This window comes from Falco rusticolus, chromosome 7 (assembly GCF_015220075.1).
Source record: "Falco rusticolus isolate bFalRus1 chromosome 7, bFalRus1.pri, whole genome shotgun sequence".
In the NCBI taxonomy this organism is placed as follows: Eukaryota; Metazoa; Chordata; class Aves; order Falconiformes; family Falconidae; genus Falco; species Falco rusticolus.
This window is the reverse complement of record NC_051193.1, coordinates 49,778,070-49,805,729: the sequence shown is the minus strand read 5'-3', so window position 1 is coordinate 49,805,729 and position 27,660 is coordinate 49,778,070. Positions and strand designations below refer to the sequence as shown.

Below are 27,660 nucleotides of genomic sequence, written 5' to 3'. Positions count from 1 at the left end.
TGGGCCAAACTATCTGAATTCAGGTACTTCAAAATTTAGAGAAGTTTCAGTTTTGTCCTGAGCACCACCTCCAAAGAATGCATATTGATGTCTGTCCAAAAGTCCTTTAAATATAGTCCTCTCCAGTAACGTCCAGGGTTTTTTCCACATGAATTTGGAGAAGGTGGTTGTAATCTAAATTGCACCTACCAGGATACGTGTTTTCTGTTATTAGGTAAGGAATATAAAGATAGTTATCTAATGCAGTACATTAATAACTAACAGATTTTCAGTTATGCAGTGTTAAGGTTGTTAGAGAACAGAAGAGCAATGAAACCCAGTCTATAACAAACTTTGAATAAAAGCTTTAAAGAAACCATATTCTTGCAGCAGTGCCTGTGTATAAGCATCTGGGAAGAGTTGTGATTTAGCAAAAGTATAGAACAGCTTCAGACTTAAATTAGGGAAATAAGACTGCTATCATAAAGAAATAAAAAAACCCCTCTTTTCTTCATATTAGGTATTGGTATGCTTGAGTGTAATTCAGTGTTGGTGTCTAACTCAATTTCGTTGCCCATAACACAAGAAGAATGTGGAGCAAGGAGAGGATTTTCAGAGGCCTACAGAAAAAACCCATGGGATAGAGAGGGAGGCTTAAAGCTTAATTTATTAATTTAGAGGAAGTTGAAGAACTGTGTTTAGATGCTTAAATGAGGTGAAATTACTGGGGATGAAATTTGGTTTCCAAAAATGTAACAAAGTCCTGTGGTAAAAAACTAAAATCAGACAGATTAAACTGTGAAACAAAGCAAGTCATGCTTACTGTGAGGGAAGAGATGTACTAGAACATGTTGCTAGTGAAGATTGGGGACTCTTAATCATTTGGAGTCTTACAAATTAGCCTGTGCTATTTCACTAAGGGAGTGAAGTTCTGTGGCCTGATCAGGTAAAAGTTCAGGCTAGTTTTAAGCTTTCTGGCCTTGAAATTTGTGATTGAATCCTCCTGCTACTTTATGTAGGGTCTAGAAGAAAATATAATTCTTCAAATTAACCTTAACATGTTTGTAAAACATTTTTCAAGTAAAATACTGCTTGCCTTCAGGGGGTGTTTAACACCTTGTCTTCAGGGGTTCAGGAGAGAAATTTTGCCTCCCTGTGTGACAGTTTAATGGGTCCTGGGGCTTTGGTGCTTTGAATATGAGTGACAATGCAGAATAGATTTTATTGCTCTGTAATGATATAGGATGACAAGAGATTTAACAAGGAATTAGTGTATTGGAATAGGATTGAGGAATTGTGTATAAATGAAGATTTTGTTGCCCTGGCCCTGCAGATGTTATCTACAGTAATACAGTACTTCTATGATGATTCTTAAATATGGGGTGGTTCTGTGGATATATGTATTTTACCATTGCACTCTGGGCCAGTTACTGGTGCTCTGTTAGTATGCTCAAGAATTTGTGAATGAATAGCTATCAGAAATGTTTGTCAGAGCTGTGCCTATACATTGTAATTTGAAGTGTATTTAAAAAAAAAAGTTCAAATCAGGTATTGGATCAAGGCTGATAGCAGTATTAACAGAAAACGCTAAAACCACTGTTGTCATATCTTTGCTTTAATAAAGCATTTACTTTTCCTGCAGGTGATGAATTTTGCTCATGTTTGAAAGCTGTAGCAAAAGTCATACTTGCCAATTTTAGATTTTGCTCCAGTGAGATGAATACTTCCTCTATTACTGTTTTTTAAGCAGGGTTCAGAAAAACAACCCCTTGAAGTCCCAGTATAGGAGTAAACATATTACTTAGTGAAGACCACCATCTACTTTGATGTAACTGGGGTGGTGGTGGAAGGGGAAGCAAAGATCTGAGTAAATGAAAAAATCACTGTACATGCTGTAAGCATGTAATTTTGGAAATAAATCTTTTTTCCTTCATTAGTGCCATTTCATTTTCTCTTCGACTGACTTAGTTCCTGACTGTGTTACAATAATTCTGTTAGAAAGGTCAGTAATTATGGTCAGTGGTTAGTAATGTTAAGGGTGTTCACATAGATGACTATAGCTCTCTTTAGAATTTTGACCTTATCTGCAGGGGAGAATTTACCAGCACTGGTAGAATTTAAATTGGTTTAGGTCAACTTGATTAAATTGCAGCGTGGATGCTGTTACTCAGAGCACGCAATCTTAATTTGGTTTCCCTTCATTTGTTTGAATTAAACCAATTCAGGCTACATATTCTGAATGAACAGTCTTTTACAGGGATGTAATCTACTCTAATTTGGTATAAATTTAGATCTTAAACTAATCCTGATTAATTTTTCTCCAGAGGGGTCTGTTTTGTTTGGAGTTGGTTTAAATGTCAGAGTTTACAATTGAAGCAAGAAAGGTGTAAATGAAATATGAAAAATAAATATGAAAGAATATGAAAAAAAATCCCACAGTTACTGTCATGTCAAACAAACATCTGTTTTAAAAGCTAGGTCATTCAAGCAGCAGATTGTTTTTTAAAAAGGCTAATTTAACCCCAATAGTAAACTTGGCATTTACCCACATGGAAGGGCTTACTGTTAATTTAAATCAGAGTGGTTGTACTAATTTAACATACAATTTGTGTGTTGATTCAGGGAGAAAAAGAATTTTTCATTTTCAGTTCATGCTGTTTTGGAAGTGATAGAAATAAATTCAAAGCAAATACGCTTCTGAAGAGTCCTATCGTTGGATGAGAGTTTATACAGAGTTACACTTGTATAATTATACCAGTGTAACAAATAAGAATAATTCTAGAAAAACTTCAAACAATTGGAATAAGCTTTTAATTGGTTGTAGTAGTTGCTAATGGGAGCCATTATGGATGGATTAATCTCCAAAACACAAACTTTTACATTGCTATATAAAATTTGATTTACAGATGATTGCCTAAAGCCAGAAAATTAAAAAATTAAACTGATGCAATTACCTAAGACAATTTTTTTCCTTTAGCTATTTGTACTCTGAAATAAAACAACAAAATTTTACTTTAGACATATTTAATCATTAGTAATCCTATCTATGTGAAACACACTGTAAAATGTGGAATAGTCTATGCAATGCAATAAATTAAATTGCAATGCTGATTTAATTATTTTTAATTCTGAAATGTTTTGGTTAATATTACTTTAAACTTGTTATTATATATTACTATTAATTATGTAACCAATTATTTAGTAAATTATTTTTTTTAGGTTTAAAAAGTTGTTTTTATTACAATTAATTATAAATGTAATTATGATTTACAACAATTTGAAACTGCCTGCAGAATATAACTTTGAAAATGTTGATATTCGTTAATACTATTTTGAGATTGGGCTTGAGGATTTGAGAGAGAACAGGTTAAAAAAATAAAGAGGAGTATACTTGACTATCTTTCTGTACTGGAAGTTATTTGGCTAGAATTCCAGCTTGAGTCACGGTGGGATACAAAACCTAGTTAAGATTCTGGGTGAGAAACACAACTTTTTCTGTATTTCATGTTGTTCTGTTGTTATTCACTGAGATCCCATGTTCTGCTCTGTTTCTGCAGTCCCTGGTTAAATGGAAGCCACTCCTGGGATCTGGATGGTTTCTACTGACATAGACTTTGCATAGCAGCTCCATCGCTTCAGGAGGTTGCAATGAGTGGAGGAGGGGAGCAGCCTGACATCCTCAGTGTGGGAATCTTGGTCAAAGAAAGATGGAAGGTGGTGAGTATGCCTTTCTGCAATATTTTCTCCTTTGAAACATGTTTTTAAAAAGAAGTAGTTTGCGCCTTGAAATCTGTTTCAAAATTCTTGTGAAATATGTTTTGCTTAATACTTATGTTAAATGGTTAAAGGACTTTACAACCATGTGTTTCTTTTAGCCTACTTTAAAAAGAAGTTATATGCATTTGTGTTGGGTTTTTTTTGTTGTTGTTTGTTGTTTGGGTTTTTTTTTTTTTGTGGTAAGGACTTAGGGAAGCTTATAAGTCCTGACTTAGTGCCTGTTCAGAGCACAAGTGGAAGAGTCCTGTTAGTATATTGAATCCAGTCAGGCAGTGATTATGTCAGCCTGTTTTGGAAATCAGTCAGGCACCCTTTTGAGACTAGTCAGATCGTGAGATTTGTTACTTCTTACAGGAAGACCTTTCAGGACCTTGCTGCTCTTGCGATTAGAAATGATTTTTGTTTGTTATATTTTGTAGCATAGATTTATTCCTGAGTGATTTATATCCATTTGATTGTGTGCCAGTATCGGTGTTACTATAAATAGCTCTGTTCCTTTTTGGTGTTCATATCCTTGATTTACATCTAGAGGGAAATAGAATCCACTTGAAAGTATTTTTGCTGGGAAGGACAGGCTGAGTTCTCATAGTTCCTCCTCCATTCCCCTAATGACTTAAGAATTTTTTTGCATGTGGATTTGTTTAGATCTAAAAAAAAAAAAAAAGGGTGGGGGTGGGGGGGAAGAGCCAAAAAAAGCACCACTTCATAATGGAACATTTTGGGTATCTCTTTGTGTTTAGTAGGCTGTGAATGGATACTGAATCACTATTTTTTGCGCTGTCTTTGGTTTATATTACTCCCATGTTTCAATATTTTATTTAAAACTATGAAACTGAGAAGATACAGATTCAGCATTCATTTCAAATTCATATAGAGAAAATTTCAACTGTCTTGTGTCCTGTCCTTCATTGAAAACTGCAGGAAGCTGATACTAGCTTTGTGTAGGAAAACTTTATATTTCCTTTTGTGTAAATAGAACATAAATGGCTATCTTTGGAGCATAAGTATTTGTAAAATGTCTTCTTACATTGCATCTTAATATTGCAGTAAAGTAAAAAGTGAAATCATAGTCTTGAATCAGATCAAATAGAGTAAGATAGAATTATAAATAGAAAACAGTATACTAATATATCACTAACCACAAAATTACTCTGTTGTCTGATATGTTCAACAGTAGTCCTGTTTCCTGCAGATTTATTTTCTTCCCTAGGTAATGAAGACTGATCATCAGATCAGTGTCTTTTGGAAATTTTGAGAGTAGGCTGTTGTTCATCTCATGTGATTATACATTTTAACTTGTATGTTTTCCAAATAAAGTATTACAGGTAGATGAGTGCCAAATATTGTCTGGGGGTAACTCTTAAATTTCTTAATTTCTGTGGCAGTTATTAAGGATGTCTTGATGGCATCTAGAGGTGATATACTTCTTTTGAAATTCAGGATTTCACAGGACAGTGTGCCAGTGGAAGAACATAACATACAAATTCTAGAAATTCCTTAATGCTTGAAATGTACATTAACATAAGGAGTACTGTTCTGTTAGGTTATGAAGTTTTTTGCTAGTGTTCTTGAAACAGCAGTGTACTTAAAAATTCCTTGTGTAGAAAGATATATATACTGGTGGACGTTCAAAATTTAGTGGCAATGAGTACTGTCCCTAATTATCAGTAGTAATTCTGATTTTTCCTTGTGGAACTGTCCCAATATCCTGCTTTTTTTCCTCCATTGAAGAATGGCAGCACTGTAGTATGATTGCATGAGATTATTTTGTTGTAACCAGTTTAAGAAAAAAAAGAACACTATCTGGAAGTTATGTGAAGATTTGTGGCTGAAATGCAATTTTCAGAATTTTTGCTGTTCAGGACCTTGGTCTTTGTAATTGTGAAAACATACCTGGAAATTGTGGACATGAACATTTTTTAAAGCTATGCTCAAATAAATTTAACTTTAACCTAGACATTTTTTAGAGTGATTCTATCTTGAAAAGACAGAGTATTTTTTCCTCATTGATACCCTCCCTCTCTGCTGGTCTCTGTATCTGTTAATGCTTGCTTTTATCCTCTGTCAATGCCTTTTCTCGTCCCTCTGTTTCGCCTTTGAAATGTTTCTTAGAGTCCTGACTTGGAGATACTTGATTGTAATTATAATTGGTTTTAGGTAGGTTTAAGAACATCATTCAATATGCAATGTAAGCGAAAGTACCAAGATAAAATATGTTGGAAATTGTATGCTGTAGGCTTGAAGCATACAAAGAAACAGGAGTTGAAGAGAGAATGGAGAGGATGAGTTTGGGGTATGAGATGCTGAATGCAAAGAAGAGAAGCTTGAAACTAATGTACAAAATGGGAGAATGTGGTGCAGGTGTAAATGAGGGCAGCATGATCCTTGTCAAGGTAAAAGATGTGCAGATGTGGCAGGAGGTGAGTATGGTTGAACAGTCATCTCCTGTCTGAACTCAAAAGCAAAATGGAAGCCAACAGAAGGTGGAAACAAGGATGGGCTGCCCAAGATTAATACGGAGACATTACCTCTGTGTGTTGGGATGAATGTATAGGAAAGCCAGAGCTCAGCTGGCAGTCAAAACTGGTGAGGGATGTGAAAAGCACTGAGAAAGGCTTCTACAGGGATATTGGCAGCAAAAAGACAACCATGGAAAACATGGGCTCATTGCCGAATGTGGTGCATGACCCAGTGACAAAGGGCATGGAAAGTATTTTTCCTACAAGCAGAGGTGCACTTGTGCTTGGAATTATTGACCAAGGTCATTATTGAATGTTTGTTAATGATTCTGGTGTACTTTCTATCTAAGGATAGAAATTGATCTGTTTATTTTATTAGTATGGTAATGTGTTTGTTTTTTAATTTTTTTTAAGCACACAAGCAGAAAAAAACCCTTTCAGTAGCAGTCTTTCTCAGTCTGGCTATTTCTCAAGGCCAGTAAATGAAGATATATGGTAAACTGCTGTAAGTCTGTGTAGAGGATGGCTGTGTCGCCTTTTTCCTTTTCCCCTCTCACCTTTTTCTCCATGCATTCTCACTGTCCATTGTACTTGTACTATGCTGAAAATTTATGTGCTTATGCTGAAAACTACAGTCAGATCAATGTCTATGTTTAACTCTTGGAGCCCTGTTAATAGCTCAGAGCTCAGTCAAGATAATGGCATTACCAGACCAAGAGGTGGAATGGAAAAGTACAGACTTAAAATGGCCAAACTAGTCACAAAGCTACATCTTTGAGAGATATACATAGATACACACATAATTAAAAAATAATCAAAACAACAAAACCATATATGTAATCCTGTTAGAACTTCTTTTTTATTTCCCTGATATGTAGATGGCAGATCTCCTTCCCTTACGTAAGGACTATCACTCTGCATATATTGGATACATCTGAATGTAACCAAGAGATACTGAATATTTCACTGGACTTGACAGGTTTCTATTTTTCACAGTTTGTCATTATTTCAGAGTTAACCCTAGATTCTTACCGTAGTAGTACCTTAAACAAGTCGCGTCTGAAGACACAAACTTCTTATTCAGGATTTGTGATACTCTGATCTTGAATTTGTTAAGTTCTTGAAATGTGTATGCTGAAGAGTAAAGGTGTAAGCCTGCATTGGTAGTATGCATGTTGGTAGTATTCAGAGGAAGTATACAGCCTGTGGAGGAAATTGTGTTTGCTAACAGCTAGCGTGCTTATTAGAAAGAAATGAACATCTGAACTTGCAGGCAGCAGGTGTTGCACTAGAAGCAGATGATTAGGTGCATTAGTTCTGTAGGTCTGAAAATGTGCTGTACTGTCTATTTTATACACCTTTCTAAAATTGGTAATGAATTGGCCAGAAGTGAGTAATTTAGATCGTGCTACATATCTTGAACTATATTTTCCTCATCTTAAGAGTACTGAAATAGCAGTTGCTTGCACTGGTCAAACATCTTCAGGACAGAAAGTACATGGTGAAATACTGAGTATTGTTGTAATCATACAGAACAAAGATTTCATGCAATACGATTTGAAAAATGCAGGTAAACAATGTGAGTATTTTATCTGTTACCTTCTTCCTTTTTCTTAGGGGCCTAGACTATTTTAAAAATTGTTATTCCTTCTCAGTCAGATGGCTTGTTTTATTTTCTGGATTAGGAGACGTGAGGTTTATTTTCAGAATCTGAAGATAGGTCAGCGTATTGCTGATCTGCAGATCCCCAGGATGTTTAGATGACCCTTAATACACTATACTCATATAACCTTATGTTTTCAAATGATGTTTAGAAAACAATGTCATTTCTTTCAAGGTAAAATATAGTAAAAATACAATATTGTGTGTTTCTTAGGGTAATTCTTTTTGTTTCCTTTTCTGTTTTATCAGCTTTAGAATGGTAGCTACAGGGGAGATCACTATATGAAAGCATTACATGAAATAACATTGACATTTTTGATACTGAAAACCAGACAAATCTCTGCTCCCTGTGAAAATTTAAAGCAGGGTGAAAATACAACTATTAATATTTGCTCTGAATGTAGTGCAAACTGTTCAATATGCCAGGAGCATTCTTTTTACCTCTTCCTAACTCGGATGAACTTTTAATTGTGCAAGTTTCTTGAGTGCGTCTGTTAATAAGAATGGTACTGGTGAACCATAAGTAAGTGTGAATGTAACATTAAAATATAATCTTAGCCATTTCTTACTATTTATGATTTAACTGTTATGTGTAAATCACTGGATATTATAGAAAATGCTGTCTCTTTTCAGTAAGTCCAGGAACTTTTATACCTTTGATATTCAGTGTGTTTATCTCTGAAAAAAGGGAAGAGATGGCATATTTTAAAAAATTCACTGTACTTTTGTATTTGGAGGTCTCTGGGTAGCATGTGAATATTTGAAGAAAGATTTTATTTAGCATGATGACTTTGGTTGGATTAATGTTGGGAATGCTAGTGCATTCTTCTATTTTATAAAATACAAGAAGTTTAGTGCAGATGGAGATCAGGTGCATTAACCTAGAATTTCCTAGAATTCCTAGTTTTCCTAGAATTCTCTTACAAACTTTATTTAACCATACCTTTGTAGATTATTCAGTAGCTCTTTTATGTACTAGAAGGCTATGATTATGTTATTTTAAAATCTGTTAGTAATACAACAGTGTTTGCAGTATGGCAGGCAGTACAAAGAAGTATTGATGTTTTCTTTCCTTTCTTCTCCCTTCTTTTAAATATGTTTTTGTTCTTTCTGTTTTTTCCCCATATAGTTGAGGAAAATAGGAGGCGGAGGATTTGGGGAAATTTACGATGCACTGGACTTGCTTACTCGGGAAAATGTTGCACTGAAGGTGGAATCGGCTCAGCAACCAAAGCAAGTGCTGAAAATGGAAGTAGCTGTGTTGAAGAAATTGCAAGGTAGGGCTGTACCCTGGATATGCTAGAAGCAGAATGTCAGTGTATTGCCTTAAAAAAATCATTATAATCTCTATTTAGTCACAGTTTGAGAGAATGTTCCCCATATTCTGCGTGTTACTGCTAAATGGTTATGAAATGTGGAATAGAAGCTCTTCCAGCTTCTGAAAGTTTTGCAACAGTGAACCTTTTCTTCGAAACAGGGTGATATGAAAAAAAAACCCAAGAAAAAATTAAACCTGTTTTAATGCAAAACCTGTTCTCAACTGTGTTTTATTCTGGATCCATATCTTCTCCTTACCTTTATTTCTCTAGACTTTGTTGTTAGCTTTTTATTTCCCCTTCTAAATTGGTATCTTTTTTTCCTATACTGTCTAGCATTGATTATTTGTGGGTTCTTCATATAGCATCCAGGATAAGGATGTTTGTGTTTCTTTGCCTTTGCAAGTATTGCCAAGAATAATTCTATTGTTGAAATGGGAGACATATTTAAACCCCACACAAACAAACAAAAAAACAATTTTAAAATGCTGTAACTTGTAGGAAAAAAAGTTATATTATTGGCATGTAGGGACCTGAAATACTTTAGGGTTCAGGTCCTTGGCCATTCAGAATCACAGCTTTGAATAGTCACTTTTGATGTCTGAAGCTATCAATACAGAGGAATAGGCAATGGCTTCTTGTCATTGGTTTTCACAACATAGGATTATAAAAAAGTTTAAATGGCCACTTTTTTCTTTAAAACAATTATTTTGTATCTGGAAGATTTTGACTAATACATCCATCCCTGTCAGCAGCTCGATTTTTCCAAACTCTTAATTTGAATAAAGCAAAATCTGCATGACATATGGTGCTGCCTAATCTACTGTAAAGGTCACATTGCAGTAGAAATTGATGGCCTGTATAGATTTGAGAGGGCAAGCATGTCACGTGTCACAGTGTTAACAAACTGTTCCTACGTTTTTATCTTTTTAATTAATTTCACAAAAACGTCTAGCATAATAGTCAAGCAAGGAGATTCAGGAACTGCATATTGGTTTTCTTTCAGTTTTAGAATTTCTAGTACAGAGATTAATAGTAAATTTCAGTATTACCAATTCTGAATTTAGAAACCATTTGTGAGGGTTCTTGAAAGAAACTGTCTTAAACATCGTGTGTTTTGAAGTTACTCTATAACTGCTGGGTTTTTAAATGCTCAGAATTATTTTTTCAAGTTGGTTTTTTTTTGGGTTTTTTTTTTCCTGCACAGGAGCTTGATTTTGGTTTTAACAAAAATGGTCTTTCAAAATGGTGTAGGTGAAACAGCTAAAGTAATAAGGAAAACAGTAATAACTGAAAGATATTGGAATTTGGTAACACTGCAAGGCCAGTGTTTCTAAAAACATAGCCTTATATATGACTGCATAACTTGAGTGCTTTATAACTTTCTACTGTGAATTTAAGTGAAATCTGAGTTAAGATGTTACAAAAATACTTTTTTCTTATTAAAAACTTATTTACCTTTTGAAAACCATGAATGTTTCCTGAAATAATAAGAAATGGATTTGTGAAGAATTGCCATAGGGCCTTAGAGAAGTTATAATTTCTGTTATCAGTCTTCCTTTGGGAGTATAATTCCTTTAACAATGTGTCTTCCTGCAGAGGAGTCTCTGGTTCCACTGAATCATGGGAAAGGCTGTCTAGATGAAAAGAACAGAACAATGAAACACCTGAACAACAGATCCATTGAGGCGAATAATCCAAATAATACATAATCCAAATAATATATAATAAAAAACTTTCAGTTATTTTTGTTCCCAATGTTATTTCTCTGAGAAAACAATAAAGAGGAGTTTTTATATGACTGAAACCCTGATTTTCTATGAGATCTTCAGAAGGTGCTCTTTTGACAGTCTTCTTTAGGAGAAAACAATCTAAAAATTATTCCTTAATTTTTAATGTCTTTTTTTAAAAAAAATCTCTTACTATTCTCTAGCATATTTAAAAAAAAAAGTTGATGGTTCCATGTAAGTAACACTAGAGGCGATCTTTAGTCAATGAAGTGCAAGTTCCACATTGCAGTGTAACTGCTCTGGTTGTAGATAGGGAATAGTTCAGATGACCGGGAAAGTCACTGCAGTAAGAGACAGGTCAAGGCTGAACCTTTTGCATATATTGAGATCTGTAGTTTGCACAGATGGATAACTTTATTTTTACATGCATACATTTTCATCCATACTTAAAGGATTTTTATTAAATAAGATTATGGTAGAGATCATTTTATGTTTTACATAAAATTTTGATTCCTAGGAGACATTTCCATTAATTATTCTACCTTCCCAAGTTTTCAGTATGCAAGAGCTAGAAATTTGAAGCAGAGAGAAAATCAAGAAAAAGGGAAAAAAATAGGCAGTAAAACCAACTTTATCATATTTTTTAATTAAATGCTTCATTTACCATGTGGAAATTTTTCTTATTTTTGACAAGGTTTTTTTAATGCAGATTCAGAGCAGGTGAAATTGTAAACAGTTCTTTTAGGATATTTTTGTAACAACCTTCTAATAGCATGTATCCTCTGAGACTTTTTTTCTTTTCTTCTGTCCCTTTTTGGCGTGTGTGTGTGTATATGTATATATATGTATGTATATAATTACTATCCTTTTCTCAAAGGGCTTATGTTCTTTTACTTTCAAGGTGTTCTAGTTACCTTGAACATAAATCAGAGGAAGGAATGTAATTGTCATGAAAATCCTTTTCCTTGCAAATATTTGAGAAGTTTTATCTACGAATAGTATGTAATGAGAGACAGGGAGCTGACAGGGTCATTCAGAATTGTCTTGGTGTGTAGATCTGATTTTTAAAATACATATTTATTAACATGTTCTGTTTCTGGGGAAAATTATGTAAGAAACATATGGAGAGGAGTATGTTCACTGATACAGCCATTTATTACAGCTTAGTCATCAACTGTATCTTTGATTTATTTACTTGTTTTTTCCTGCTAATGATGCTGTCTCCTAATTATTGTTGTCAGAATACTGTTTAACTCCTTAAGCTCTGGGTTTTTTTTGTTTTGTTTTAAAAAAGAAAGCTGCTGCAACAGATCGTTGTTTTAATCATGTTGTTAGGCCATCTGTTCCCACAGTCAGATGGGAGAAGACAAATTTACCACATCTCACTCAGTGAGGGTGAGATTCACTCAGTTGGTTTCCGTCTCACACAACGTTACAAACTTCTGCCTCACTCATTTACAGCTCTAGCATAATTTAGTGATGGATTGCATCTGGTATGGGCTGAAAAGCTATCTTGTAGTGATACACTGCAGCCTGGGGAATGGCATGTAGGCTTCATACCCTCCCTGGGAAGCTTTTCAAGGGCATAGTTGTTCACTGCAGCCTAGTACCATCTTTTCCTCCTGCTCCCTAGCCATATAGCTCACAGGTGTGAGAAAATCCTCTTTTCTCACAGAGGGAAAAGGAACTGAAGGTATCTGCAAGGGTGAAGTTAAGTGTGTGTACCCACACTGGAGTGGCAGAGGATCATGCTATTTGAATAAGGTGTACAGGTCCTACTTCTGTCCTTTGCCGTTTCCTCCGATTTTTGTAAATGTAGTTTCCAGGGAATATATCACACAACTTAAGTTGCTGCTGCAGTTAAAATGGGGTTTCTCTGACCAGACTGAGTTTTGGACATTTACTGAATTTGTCAGATGAAATCTGACTAATATCTGTTTTTCTGAAGATGTTCCTTCAGCATACCCACAGTGGCTGTAAAATGAATCATTAATATTTCAGATGAGACTTTATTAACTGGAAACTGCAGCAATGAATATACAAAATTTAATCTTGACAAATTTGCTGCAAATAATTTTTCTTCATGAAATTACAGTGTCTGTAATATTGCCTGTCTTAAACAAATGGGTGGAAGGAAAAAGAAGAGGAAGAGCAGCGGTACTTACGTGCTTGGCAGAAGTTGTAGAGATTTCTTTTTAAATAATTCTTTTAAAATAAATTATTTTGTTTAATCCTGTACTGTTTTCTTTGCTTAAATGATCCTCTTTCTTAATTGTATGTGGCAGGGAGCTTCCTGAGGAAGCAATAAACAGGCAACCACTCTTCTGTCAAGTGAAGTGAGAATATTCAGAAGCCGTAGGGCCAAGTTTTAGAGGTTTGGTGGAACTATGAGTACAGCAGTAACAATAAGTCCCCCCTGGATCTGTATGTAGCAGTAATAGTATTTTGAAAGCAGTATTTTATTTTTTTTAATTTTTTAAATTACTTTTCTCCTATGACTTTTTTTTACTGGTTTTTGGGGTTTTTTTTATTTATTTATGACATTCTGGTAATCCTAAGGGTAAAGATATTCATGAAAGAAACGTTAGGTGACACTAATTTTAGATAGCTTTAGCAACCACTTGTGCCCATCTGCTTTCTCTTGGCTATAGCTTCCATGGTGTCAGAACAGCAGGTAAATGGCCCGAGGGACTTAAACCCTGCCGTTCCCAGTTCTGTCATGGAGTGGGGTCATACGGGGTCCCAGCTTCTCTGCAAGTCAATAAATAGAGATACTGGAATGACAATGAGGTTGCATTCCCTTTCTGTTTCCCTACTGCAGTCTTTGGCTTGCCTTTTTCTCTATTTACACTGGGAATCTTATACTTTGGCTTAGAACTGCAGGATATTAAGGAGATGATTTTTGACCAACCCTCTTCTCCACAGTTTGTTCCTGGGACAGGAGGAGGCTTTAAAGAAAATTGGCTTAAGCCAAACTGTGGTTTTTAACTACTACAATTCTTTTATCTCTGCTTCAGTGTACCTGAGCTGAATTTGTCTTTTGTAGCTAAACAGCAAAGATCATATTCTAGAATACTAAGTTGGATTAGTTGAATTACTTTTTGTACGGTTGTTTTTAATACAAAATGTGACCTGCAGTTAACTGCTACTGTTTTCATTCCTTGTGGCAGCTGCCCCTTATAGAAAAAGGGGAATCGTGCCTAGGAATATTGTCTATAAAAAGCCACCAGCTTTGCAAGAAAATAACCTCTTCCCAATCCAAAATTCCTCTAGTTTGTGGACATGTTGTGATGCATGTTTTCTTATGGAAGAATGATAGCTGTGGTAGGTCTGCATATTTTATGGGAAAAAAACTTCTATTTAATTGGGGGTAGAACTGACATTGCTTTTACAGCTCCTGAACTGTGGAGATGAGGAGCTTAAATAAAAAAAATCTCCAAAGAAATAAAACCGCCTCTTCCAGCAATTTGCTAGGTTTCCAAAGGAATAAACCACAGAATTTAATTATTATTGGCTAATTTGCTTCTTTTTCTCTCAGGAAAAGATCATGTCTGTAGATTCATTGGATGTGGAAGGAATGACAGATTTAACTATGTGGTCATGCAGTTGCAGGTCAGTATCAAACAACTCTTCAAGTTTGCTTGCGTGTTTTTGTTTATTAGCCCAGCATGTATGAAAACACCAGCAAAATTTTAGAGGATGGCAAATTCTAAAAAATCCCAAAGGTAATAAGCAAACCTAAACTAAGCATATATAGATATCTTTATTCTTTGATATCCTTTCCATAATTCTCTCAGAAAAGAGAAAGTTTGCATCCTCAGAAAGACCTGACTATTGAAAGAGTGAACCATGATGTCTTCTGAGATAATTCATATTCCTTTGAAGTCTTCATCTGAAGATGGTCTAAAATATAATACATTAGTCTGTGCATTTTGTTGGCTTTTTTGATGAAAGTGAAAAAATACCCTTTGCAAGTAAAAGAAAACACTTAATTCACTTCACTGAAAGACTTGTTCCTGTGAAGAGGGATAAAATGGGTGATTAACACTTAAAGTTATGGGATTATTGTCCTTTATCATCTTGATAAATGTGTATACTGGAGAAAAAAAATATGCCCTATTGCTGCACTCTCCAAACTAGCCAGCTGCAACAAGGTCTTTTACCATCTCATACCAACATACTCTTCATGCCAGTCCATCTGCTGTCTTCTCCTAGTCTCTCCTTATCCCAGGCACACATTCTCTCTCTCTTCTCTCTACTTCTTCCTCCTCTCTCTTCCTTGGCTGCCCAACCACTTAACAGAACCAGCCACAGCTGCACCTTATCTACAGCAGCCAACCCACTGCCCCTGAAGCCAGCCCACAGCTATATATTAACAATATTCATTAACCCAGCTTCATTCCTCTACAATTCCCCCCTTTTTTTTTTAACATTTCATATCATATGTTACAACCTTTTTACAAATAAGTTTTTTGTACAGTCCTTCAGAATTCCTCTACAATTCCCCTCCTTTTTAACAGTTCATACCTTAGGTATTTAACAATCATCATAACCTTTTTACAAATAAGCTTTTCATACAGTCCAGACAACTTGTCCCTGAACAAATACTCGTATTCCTTCTTCACTTTTATCTTGGGCTTTTCATCTTCTGCAGGTTGATCACCTTTCTTCTTATCTGCTTTCTTAGCATTGGGGATTTTGATTTCTTCAGAGCGGGGTTCTGATGAACTTATAGTGCCTTGTCCTTTCACCTCTTGGGTCATACTGGACAGTAACCCGAGTGAGTTTTCAGCAGCAGCAGATCTAGAATACAGCACTGACACATCATTCTGTGTCCTGAAAAACTTCTTAACATCCTTGTGGTCACCCATTTCTTCTACAAGTGGAGACACCTTCAACAAGCACACAAACACCAGCAAGAATACCACCAGGTCGAGCAGCAGCAGCAACGGTGGGAGCTGCCCACGGCACCGCGCTGCTCCCACACCTTCCCCCAGCACAGCCATCACTGCTGTCTGGCCAGACCCGCTCTGGACCCACCACAGCTGTGGGCTGCTGCCACATCTGGCCATGTACTCTGCTGCTGTCACCCATTACCCTCAGTCTCTTAACTCCATGGCAGTCAGGCTTCCTTCTCCTTGATCCCAACAGCTCACTTTTACCGGTGTCTGATCCAGATCCCCAGGTTCTTCCCACCTATCTCAATGTGATCTGGATCACAGTCTATCCCTGCCTGTCTCTGCTATGTTGGGCACCACTGTCACTGTTCAAAACTTCAAACATCCCCCAGGACAGCCATCACCGCTGTTGCCGCTCGTTACACTCAGTCTCATAATCCAAAGGGCCTCACACAGGGCACCAATTGTCACAGCACTCTCCAAACTAGCCAGCTGCAACAAGGTCTTTTACCATCTCACACCAACACACTCTTCATGCCAGTCCCTCTGCTGCCTTCTCTTAGTCTCTCCTCATCCCAGGCACATTCTCTCTCTTCACTGGCTGCCTAAGCCTTTAACAGAACCAGCCACAGCTGCACCTTATCTGCATCAGCCAACCTGCCCCTGAAGCCAGCCCACAGCTGTATGTTATCAATATTAATTAACCCAGCTTCATTCCTCTACAGTGCCCTTGTTCACACTGTTCGTCTTCTGTTATTTTGGCAGACCAACAGTTCTGTGATATTGTGGGTGTGTATTTCCTGCATAGTATGTTTTTCGTCTCTTTGATTAAGTAGTCAGAGATGCACTGTATAAATAAATAAATGATGTACTCTTCCTTAGAGGTGAGTGTGAAGAAGTCTTTGTGAGCATTTTTTCAGTGGCCTCTTTTCAGGTTGATGCAGATACAATGTTAATTAATAGTGTATGTCTTAGTCTTCTAATAGAGATTAGTTTGGTCCATGTTATTTAGAAGCAGAAAGATACTAGGATTCATATATTCAAAAATAAATTATAAACTTAATGTTGGAGACACTCAAGGACATACAGTCATTGCATTTAGGTAAGATATGTTGTTATTGTGTATGAAGATAGGCAATGAGTATTCCATGGTTAACCATGAACAGCTAAAGAAGTAGGAAAACTACACTGTCTTGGTATTTTTTAATGAAAATATCCTTTTAATTTCATCAGGGTCGGAACTTGGCAGACCTGCGTCGGAGTCAATCTCGAGGAACATTCACCATTAGTACCACTCTGCGGCTTGGAAAGCAGATTTTGGAATCTATTGAAAGTATCCATTCTGTGGGATTCCTGCACAGGGACATAAAACCAGTAAGTCTGCCCATTAAATCCAAACATGCAAGTAATATATGGTTGTTAGATGGCTGCATAAATAAGAATAGGTTCTATACTAGATGTTAAAATGAAAAAATGAGAAGGGACAGAAACTTGAATGTTTGTTCATCAAGGGCAGATTTTTTTCTATTGATTAATGTTGAATTGCAACAACAACTGCAGTCTTTGTCATCATTGTCTCCAGTTACTTAGGACTCTTTGCAGTTTCCTGTAGCTAAAACTTCCAGCTCTTACCTGTAGCATCAAGCAATCAAGAGTGTTTGTCATGAGTTTGGTTAATGGCAATTAATATCTTCACATAATAAATCTAAGAGAATAGATACTAAATGTAGGGTGTATTTATAAGATCTTCAGTAGCATTTTATTTGTGGTTAATATATCTAAAACAAGGGAAGAAAAGACAGAGAAAACTATTGAATTGTTTTATTGTGCAATTCTGGTAAATTGAGTGTTGTCAAATGTCATGAGGGCAGTGCCTTCTTGATAGCACCATGCTTTTGTTCTTATTGTTTTTTATGGTTTTCTTTCAATTGATTCCTGATTTATTTATATCAGCTCTATATTAAAATTACCATTAGAACTCTGAACTTTCAACATTTGTAAATGAGAAAAAATAAATGAATCTTGTGTTTTCTAATAGATGCAAATATGGCTGGTTATATCTGGCATATATAGCTAAATTTCCTGTCAGCTGAATAATATTTACGTAAAACTTCTGGTAAGTTTCTGTGCATTAGGGGATTTTCATTTTCATCACTTCTTCCTTGCAACTTTTATAAAACTTGCCTTTTCCCTGACCCATCCCCAAGACTTCATTTAACAGGAAAAGGATACAGAAGCAGTGAATGTCAAGTGAAATAGGTGAGAAGGGGTTAGCTGGAGCACAAGATTTTAATGATGAAAACAATTCAAGTTTTGAATGGGAAATGTGTTCCTTTATGGCTGGCAGGATGGATTGGGGACATCTTGTTATCTAGCTGTATCTTGGAGTTTTTTGGGCCAAATAAGATGGAAATGGAGAATGCTGTTAGGGGATGGAAAATCCCAGAAAATTAAATGTTGAGCCAGGATAAACAGCAGTGTAAGGTAGTATATTAGATTCATAAAACAAAGAATTTTTCTTCCCCTTTACGAGTTATGTTGTGACTTACATGTGCAAAAGAAGGCATGATTGCTTTCTAACATGCAGTTTTCCTGGCTTGAAAATTCAAGTCCATTTTATTTTTTATTATGCATTTTCTAGATAGATTATACTAAAAGTAAGCATTGCGCTGAGCTGAAATCTTGAAATCCTTGGTTGGTTTTTTGACTTGTGGTGAATTAGGCAATACTGAAATTCTGTTCCATTTAAAAATAATGTTAAACACACTCATGTCAATTTATGGTTTCAATTGGTTTTCACCCTCATCCTTTGACATTGAAGCAGCTGTGAATTTCAGTTTTATTTAGAACAGTACTACTGTTTCACTTCATGGGAAAAGCAAAGTAGTTTTTCTAGAGTTAACTGCATTAAGCTTCCAGTTTGCTCAGATATGTAGTTTGAATTCCATTTCACAGAACTTGTTTTTAGCTTTATCTTTTTTAAGGGGATTTGGTGGGGAGAGACTTGAACCAATATAGCCAATATGTTCAAGCATCATAAACTAGGGGTGTTGAAGAATTGTTTTGAAAGGGCTAACGTGGAATGGTAATCTGTAGAGGCAAATAAGAAAACTTACTGAAGCTTTTCAGAATTAATTACCTCCATAAGTCCTCACTAACTTTACAGCTCTTACTGTTTAGTTGCTTTTGGGTTTTTTGGGGGTTTCTTTAGTTAAACCTGATTCTTCCCCCTCACATGAAAAGCAAAAGGCAGTGTGCGTGCCCTATTGTGCATTCTGCATATATGATAGGTGCATTTGTTTGGATGAACTTGTCAGTCCCAGGGTTGGCAGTTTTTTGAAGTGTCAAAACCAAATGATGTGAGTAGGTGACACAATTGAAAAATTCTTGTTAAAAATTAATATATTCTAAGTGGCAAAGTAAGATGACAATCTCTTTGGACCATGTAGGCTGCTGCTCAGATACGCTAACTTGCATGTCTCGTTTTCTTAACAATGTTTTCTTCAAGTTTAATGAGAATTTAGTAGAACTGAAAATATGGAAGGAAGGATAGAGAGGTAGAATGTAGATTTTCTATGATTGTGTTACTGCATTGATACATGCACATATTGAAATGTATGTGTATTTATCTGTCTCTCTCTCTGTATTTGTTTTTTTTCCTAGTCAAACTTCGCCATGGGACGTTTTCCTAGCACCTGTAGGAAGTGTTATATGCTGGATTTTGGCTTGGCACGACAATTTACCAACTCATGTGGGGATGTCAGACCAGTAAGATTCTTTCAAAGTTTCAATTTGATTAATTGAATGTGGTAGTAGCTGTCTTTTTTTTCTGGAGAAGTATGAGACTTGCATTGAACTGGTAACTGGTCTGAACTTGACAAACATTATCCCAGATCAGAAATGCAGTGTTATTTATTGATTATATTAAAAGATTGGCAGTCAGGAGTGAATTACGTTTCTGATCATTGGCTTGAGCCAGAGGTGTAGTCTATAATATTTTTGGATGACCTCTCTTCTGGAGAGAAAAAGAGGAAATCAAGTGACAAATAGGTTTTCATTAAATATCAGAGTAATAGACCACAGTTGAATTTCACTTGGTATTAAATATTTTATTAAAAAAAATCTATGTAGGAGAAAAAAATCAAACACTAAACTGAATGTATAATCTTCTGAAAGAGAAAGTCTGAATAATTAAAAGTGATAGGAGACTAATTATAACATACAACAGGACGTAGTTATGTGTAGTTGCTTTATTCCCATGCGATACAGTCTGAAGAAAATTGTAGATAAAAGCGTATCAATGAGGACATTATAATTTTAAGTACAGCAGAGCCTCCCTAATTCACTGGCGGGCAGTCCTTTTGTTAATTTCAAAGTTTAAAAATGAGCAAGTCAGTACTGTGGTATATGGTGATGTTTAGTTTACATTTTGGTGGTAATACTGAATAATGTACTAGTCAATATTGTGTAGCATATTTATTAATGTGATGTGATTTGAGTGGTAGAAACCATCTCTACAGGATTTTCAATTTTATGTTGGCTAAGACATTGGGAAAGCAGCAAATTTTTGTGTGCAAATCATGAGGTATGTGAATTAGTACGGTAAATTAGCAGGGTTCTGCTGTACTCTATTCCTTCAGCCATAATGCTGGACACTGCAATGAAAGCAAAGAGCAGGGGAGACCAACAGAGTGGCTGCTGCTGTTGGAAAGGTGAGCTAAACATTTTACGTAGTTTTAAATTTTTTTTTTATTATTTTTATTTCTCAGTGTTCTTGTTGTGTTCTGTATGTTTGGCTGCTTATATTTTTCTAACTAACCTGTAATTTCGAAGAGAAAACAATTTCCAAGATTCTGAAATTTTTATATATATACACACACCCCAGTGGTAGTATTTTCAGGAAAAAATAGGCGATGACGACGGAAAATTTAATATTTCTGCTATTCTCTCTTTTGTAACAACTCGGCTCTTGCCTTTTTGTTTTTCATTGCAGTGCCCTACAATTAACTGAAGTAATTATTTGATTTAATGTTTAGAATTTTCTGACAGTGTAATCCATATTAGTAGAGTGGCAGTGAGGGGGGAAAAAAAAAGACTAGTTTTATTTATACTTAATAGTCAGAAATGGCTCTTGTATTGATAGCAACCATACTGTTGGCCTTGCTTACTAATAAAATGTATTAATATTTTCATTAAATGTGCTATATGCTTCTCCTTAAGGCTATCCTTCTTCTAAACTTCATTAGATTTCTTCAGCAGATACTGCAAATAACCTGGAAAAATGTAAAAGCATGTTCTACAAAAAACATAGTACTCTGTTGGTAAGAACCTGTTCCTTAGTTAAGGCTGATTGTTAGATTATTATGCTAAGTCTAATTTTCTACATACGTGACTTTCACAGAAAGAATCTAGTCCCATTGAGATTTTACATATCACCACCGAGTCCTTGAATTTTCAGTGTGTTCTAAAAGAATGAGAAGAGCAGTTTTGGAAATTATAGTTTCAAGTTTTAGTCCTTTAGTACTTTTGTATTCCGCCCAACATTAAGGAATTCCTGGTGGCCATAAATCTGTTTGTTCAACTCAAAAAGATGGAAGAAACTTATATGGATATATAAGTTGAGAGCAGAAAAGTTTATGACAGGACAGTATTTTCCCTCTGGAAGTCATTGGCCAGCACTACTGGTTAGCATATACATTCCGACAAGTGGAGAAAATAGTTTCCTTCAAGACTGATAGAGAAGAAAGGTGTGTAGTTCTTAGACAAAATGCAACTTAGACTGGCAAGTGGGTTGAAACTAAAACACAATTACAAGCATAAATTATAATTAGCTTTATAGTGTACATCTTCTTGTTAATCTAGGTAGTATTCACTTGACTGAAGTTCAAACAAGAAGTTGAAAAGAGGTCCTTATGGTAAGGAAGACTTGCTTTATCTTGTGAAATGAGGTCAAGAAGCAAAGAGGAAGTGAGAAATTTATCAAACCATTAAGCTACCCAACATTAGAGTCTTGGTTAATTGCAGTATATTGTACCAAGACAGAGGAATGCAGCAGAGTTTCGTACGTCTTCAGTGTGATAAGGTGTTCTTGTTTCAGATCTGTTATAAAAAGAGGAATTATAAAACGGGAATCTATGGTTTTATTCTGGTATTTGCCTGAACTATGTGCCGGTGGCTACTACTATCTTTGACCATCCATTTGGACTCTTCCATATTTCTGTTAAGCCTGTGCTTATTCTAGTCTGAACCTTTTCTTTTGTTTACCCGCTCTGGTTTCCTTTCTACATCCACCTTCTCATATTGCTTTGCTTCCAGTTTGCAGTTTTGGTGCCCACTGGAATAGTACAATACAACTAAGTGAAGTTTTCTTTGCTCTGAGTTTCTCTTCTTGGCATCATGATGAAAGCTGAAAGCATTCTGGAGTAAGAGAAAAGAATTTCAGGCTGGTGCAGCTCTGGATTGAATTATGCCTCGTGACAGATAGAGCACTTGAAGAATCTAAATGCCTTATTCAAACAAGACTGTACTGAGTTTGTGTGAAATACAGCTTTGCAAAAGCTCAGGCATAATCAGTTTGGGATGGCTAGTAGAATATTCCTTGACATCATCATGGTACACTCTCAGATCTCTCCTTGTCTACCTTCATTCCGAGGCACACAGGATGTAGGGTTCCTACAAATTACTGTGAGAGTTAATAACCGAAACAAACATTTGTGTCAGCTGCATTAAAGAACAGTTAGAAATGGTTTGCTGAATTAAAAGCAAGCAGCTACAAACCCAGTCATCTAACATGAAGAATTTCAACTTAAGTTAGTAATATGCCATAAGTTTCAAGTGGCTGAATGCAGGAGCTTATATGGAAAATAGTGGCCAGTGTTTAAGTATACATTTTACTACAGTTGCTACATATGATACATTGGCAGCAAAGTTCACAAACAGGCAGCAGTGCTAGTGAGTCTGGAGGAATTCCGATGAAGTTCCAGCAATATTCTAATAGAAAATGTTTATGCTTCAAAGTAGAAATGAAGATTCATTCAGGCTAGATAACTTAAATATTTCTGGTACTATCTGTAGTAATTACTTTTTTTGTTTCACATTGTTATTACAATAGTTACCAAACATACCTGTTTTCATTACAGAAAACACGCTGATGATACAGACACTTCCCTGGCATGGACTTGGTTCCCCCTCATCTTTTCTGTGCTGTATAGACCCGTTCTGAACATTAGTTTCTTCATGTGTACTGACTTGTCTATAATACTCCAAATCATGACCTATGGAACTAAGTCTCCCACGCATACTATTAATTCAATTGCAGCGGTTTAATGAGTTATCAGACTCTTTCTGGGCAAATTTTACAGTAGCATTGGATCTATTTGTATTTGCTGCAGTCTGTTTTCTCATCTTGCTGCCATGCTTTTCTACCTTCCCGAACAGGCTGCAGAATTAAGTTAAAAGCATCTCTTATCTTCCATGATAAATTAAATTATTCTCTAGAGTAAATAGATGTTATAACAGCAAAAATTGCTCACAGGATTTTTGTGCATTGCAGACAAACAAAGCCTGTGTTCAAGTACTGCTTGTTTCAGTTGAACTTGAGTATAATCTATATTTTCCTCCTTTTTGGGTGCACTGACATCTTGAATTCTCATTTGATTGTTGTTTATTGCTAGAGAGTTTTAGAATGAGACATTGACACATTAACTAGAATAAGAACATATTTTAATTTATGATTACTGTGAAATAAAATAAGATTTATCTCATTGTTTTGCTGCTTCTGCTGTTGTTTACCATAAGTAGTGTTTATTATAAAGTTCACAACAAATAAAGCTATTCTGATTCAGTCTGCCTTGAAATTAAAAGTGGCTCATACATTAGTAAGTTGAAATTATTCTATTTATTAAAAAAGATGTGTTAATTAAATTGTCTAGGGATCATAATATAATCAAGCTTGCAAAGAAAATTGTGTAGGTAGTTTACAATTGGAAGAAAATGTTTAGCTTGTCTTTAGTGAGAGATGTTAGCATCCAGAATTTTAAAATTTCTGTAATTATGCCATCAGAACTAATTTATATCTTTTCCCATGCCCATCTGATAACTACATCCTGTCTATTGACATCTTCTTTTTCTGTGCTGGTTTTTCTTCTCACCATTACTAGCTTTTCTCTTCTGTGATTCCCATCAGCTTTCTCTCCTTTTCTCAGTTTTTGCCATTTTCCATTAATAGAAGTCTTAAACCTGAATCCACATAATTTCTGCTTCTCTGTCTTTGGTGACAGTCTTGCTTTGTCTCACTTTCTTCTGGCTTCAGCTTCTTTGATGATTTAATTTCAAGTCTTCTTTCTTCAGTGTATCCCCCTCTAGTTTTATGTTCCCTCCTTTTCCCCTTTATCTTCAGATAGCCTCATTCATAAACACATTTTTTAATCTCTAAGCATGTGATTCACATTTATGATATCTCTGTTCCAGTACAGTTTCCTTCTGTTCAAACTAAAACTGTCATCTGTCTCTACTGTCTTTGTTAACATCTTATGATGAACTCAGACCCAACATGCTCTTGGTGTCCTTTCTCCTGAGCCAGCCACTCAGTGCTACTTCTGTTCCTAGTCATGGCACATGAGATCATCTTCCTGTCACCAAGGCTTACTGGCAGTTTTGACTTGGTGTGTCTTTATATCCAGGCTCTGTATATATCCTGACAGTGTTTTCTGTAAAATGTGTGCATACATTCACATGTATATGTATAAGGTGGGTTGGATTTTTTTTTTTCATTCACAAACCTGAAGATCTTGTGTAGGATCACCATCCCCTGCCCTGACTGTTACAGTACCCATTTTCTGGTTTGATGAATACAAGGTTTTTGTCTTGACAAACACCAAAATTCAGGGTGCTACTACAGATAGAATTTACGTGATTTGTTTTGATTATATTACCCTTCCGAAGTGCATCAAACAAGCTACTTATTTTCATTTTTAAGGCTTCTAAAGATCTCTGCCCACACAGCCTATTATCTTTCATTCACAGGACAGATAAGCAACAGTAAAGATGCTCTGTTTACTACTTCTGGATTTTTTTAAAAAAGGAATTTAATTCTTTATTTCAGGCTGTTGCTTATGTTGGGAGGGAGATTTCTATAACCACCCAAAACCTCACTGTTTTCTTTTAAATCACTGTTTGGAAACAAAACTGGACAAGTATCATTATTTTCTGTAGGAGGTGGAAGTAATATTTGTTTGTCCCTAAACCTTCAACTACAGTCTTTTATGACTGTAGTTCTTATTTAAGGTTTAAATGGAATGTGTGCTTAACAGCAAAAAGCAGAATGTAGTGGCCAGTCTGTATAGAACTACACAAGGATGGAGATAATACTGCATATGGAAAAGATTATCTTCTAATACAGAAACTATACATGAATGGTAGGAAGTCTTATATATGCATGTGCTATGTACATATTGCTGGCAGCTTATTTTTAATTACTGAAAAGAGTAGTTTCAATATTGCATTTTCACTTTGGCTGTTAATAATTATTTCTGGTAGACAGTTATGGAGGGAGGATTTTTTGTTGTCAGTTAGTTATTTTCTTCCTGAGAAGTTATGGTGTCTCATTCAACTTCTTACCTGGAAGAATGGTCAAGGCACAGAGCTTAGAATGAGAAAGCCTTTCTTGAAGATCATCCCAGCTAATTCCATGAAGGGTTCAAACCATACTTGAAAATTAAAGGATCCCACAGATTTTTGCTGTCATGCTTGTTAGATCCTAAGACATCTCAGTCTTGTTTTCAGAAATGTTGTTCATCTTTGTACTCACCATCTCAATGTCTGACTCCATGGTGATTTAGCACCATTAAATTTTTGCTACTAGGGAGTCAATTCAGCTGTGGTTGCTCCTATCTAAATGCTGTTTTGAGAAAAAGCAGGTTTAATATAAAGAGCTTCTCAGAAAGTAATATTTAAAGAACAGAAAGAGGAGTCCTAAGTGAGTAATTCAGTTCTTCAACACTTGTAGTACTTAATGTATTTTTCATTGCATTTTGGAGTGTCACATGTGGACTGTCTGTTTACAGAATTGAAGAGCAAGCAGTTTTCAGCCCATTTCACTGTTTTTTCCCAGTGGGATTTGCAATAGCATGTTGTTGTGGTTTTTTTCCCTTGGATTAGGTTATCTAAAATGATCTTCATTTGGTTTGCAGCAGCCAGATGACAGTAAAGCTGATTTTGAAAGTAAAAAATGAGACTTGAAGGAGCTATATTGTTGCTTATCCACCAAGAATGTGATAGAATCTAAGAAATTGTTTCTGTAGGTATTAGACATCTTTATATCCACATTTTTCTATCCATCAAACGCCCTTTTTCAAGAAAAATGCAGAACAGTCACAAAGCTTAGGCTTTTGAAGTCAGTAAGCAGCAGTTTTCATATGAACTGCTGTTACAGGATGCACTGATTTTTGCATGTCTGAAGGACACAAATGATTCACATGAAATATCAGTTTTTCTTCTTAATTATCAGTTAGCTTTTCCTCATTTATTGACTCGGGGACCTGGCCAGTCATGTTGTTTGGGTCATCCATTCCATCTGCTCCAAGCTTTCAATACAAATAAAGGAGTTAAAGAGCACAGGATTGCCACCAGTTTTTACAATTGGGAATAAATTGCTGTAAACACAGAAGCATATGGTATTTTTGTTTTTCCTTATTCTTTCTGGTTTCCCTTGTACTTCTGTCATCGCCTTTTTTGCTTTTTTACGGAAGCTTCCCACACTGCAGCTGAAATAGCCTTTTATAGCCTCTCTGCAGAACTATATAATTTCTTCCTCCAACAATACAGAACTCTTTCAGAAAACAATGAAATAATACATCTCCAGTGTATTTCCCAAATATTTTAGTTGTAGCTGTCTTGGTTCCCTTCCCTACAAAGTGAATGCATAGTTTCAAAGTCTTATTTTTACACATCGACTGTATAGGTAGTAATCTGTTGTAAAGTTGATAAAAAGGGATGGAATTGATCATAAATATAATACACCAACGGTTAGAGGAGGACTAATCTGTTCTGGTATTCCATAATCATTGTCTAGACTGTAACTTCAAATTCATCGTTTTCCTTCTGGGAAAATAATCACCCTTCTTTATAAAGATGAGTAAAAGTTCATTTCAGGAAATTATTGGAAGGACTATTTTAAGAGAGGATTTTATGTAATGAAAATGTTTGTGTTCAAGGTTTATTGGTCTGCATTTAATTTTTGTTTTCTGGGAACATATTTTGACCACATATTCTTTTGGGAAACCTTGAGCAATGGTATGTGTGTAGCTGGGAATAGGATGAAGAATATGGAAACTCGGGCAGTATCCAAAATCTGAAACTAGATTTTACATGTTGGGGACAGTACTAAGAAACAGGTATTTGGGGCAGATGTAGAACTAAATTCTAGAATGGAAGTTGGTAAGGAAACACTTATTGGTGTGAGGAGCTTTGTCTGGTGACAGAAAAGATTGGAAGAGAACAATGTGTGTGGGAAGAACAAAAAAACTGCTGGGGATGATGTAGGCTGTTAGAAGAAGGAAGGAGGAAATAGGGTCAGGGCAATAAATTGTTGGAGAGAGGAAGCCAGTAATTGAATTAATGGTGTAGATAAGAATTGATTACTGCAAAGCAGGGTAATTAGAATTTAATTGTGGGGAGACTCTCTAGTCATCAGGCAAATACATTTAGCAGGGTGCAAATCCAGTATATTTATGAGGTTCATAGTCTACTGTTTATTGTTTTTTGAGACTGTTGTCAAAGGATATTTTACCTACCATTTTGTTTTCCATTGTCCTAGTGATAGCTGAAGTAAGTAGTACCA

General features: G+C 35.7%; 1 protein-coding gene across 2 annotated transcripts in view; it reads left to right on the top strand.

Moving 5' to 3' along the window:
• The window catches only part of TTBK2 (tau tubulin kinase 2), a 104,814-nt gene that overhangs the window by 23,894 nt on the left and 53,260 nt on the right, over nucleotides 1-27,660 (top strand). For both annotated transcript variants that reach the window (XM_037395198.1, XM_037395197.1), the window contains exons 2-6: nucleotides 3,537-3,696; nucleotides 9,007-9,154; nucleotides 14,462-14,535; nucleotides 17,055-17,195; nucleotides 19,485-19,589. In XM_037395198.1, coding sequence (XP_037251095.1) covers nucleotides 3,628-3,696; nucleotides 9,007-9,154; nucleotides 14,462-14,535; nucleotides 17,055-17,195; nucleotides 19,485-19,589 — 537 coding nt within the window. In that variant the 5' untranslated portion in view covers nucleotides 3,537-3,627. The remainder of the gene's footprint in view (nucleotides 1-3,536; nucleotides 3,697-9,006; nucleotides 9,155-14,461; nucleotides 14,536-17,054; nucleotides 17,196-19,484; nucleotides 19,590-27,660) is intronic.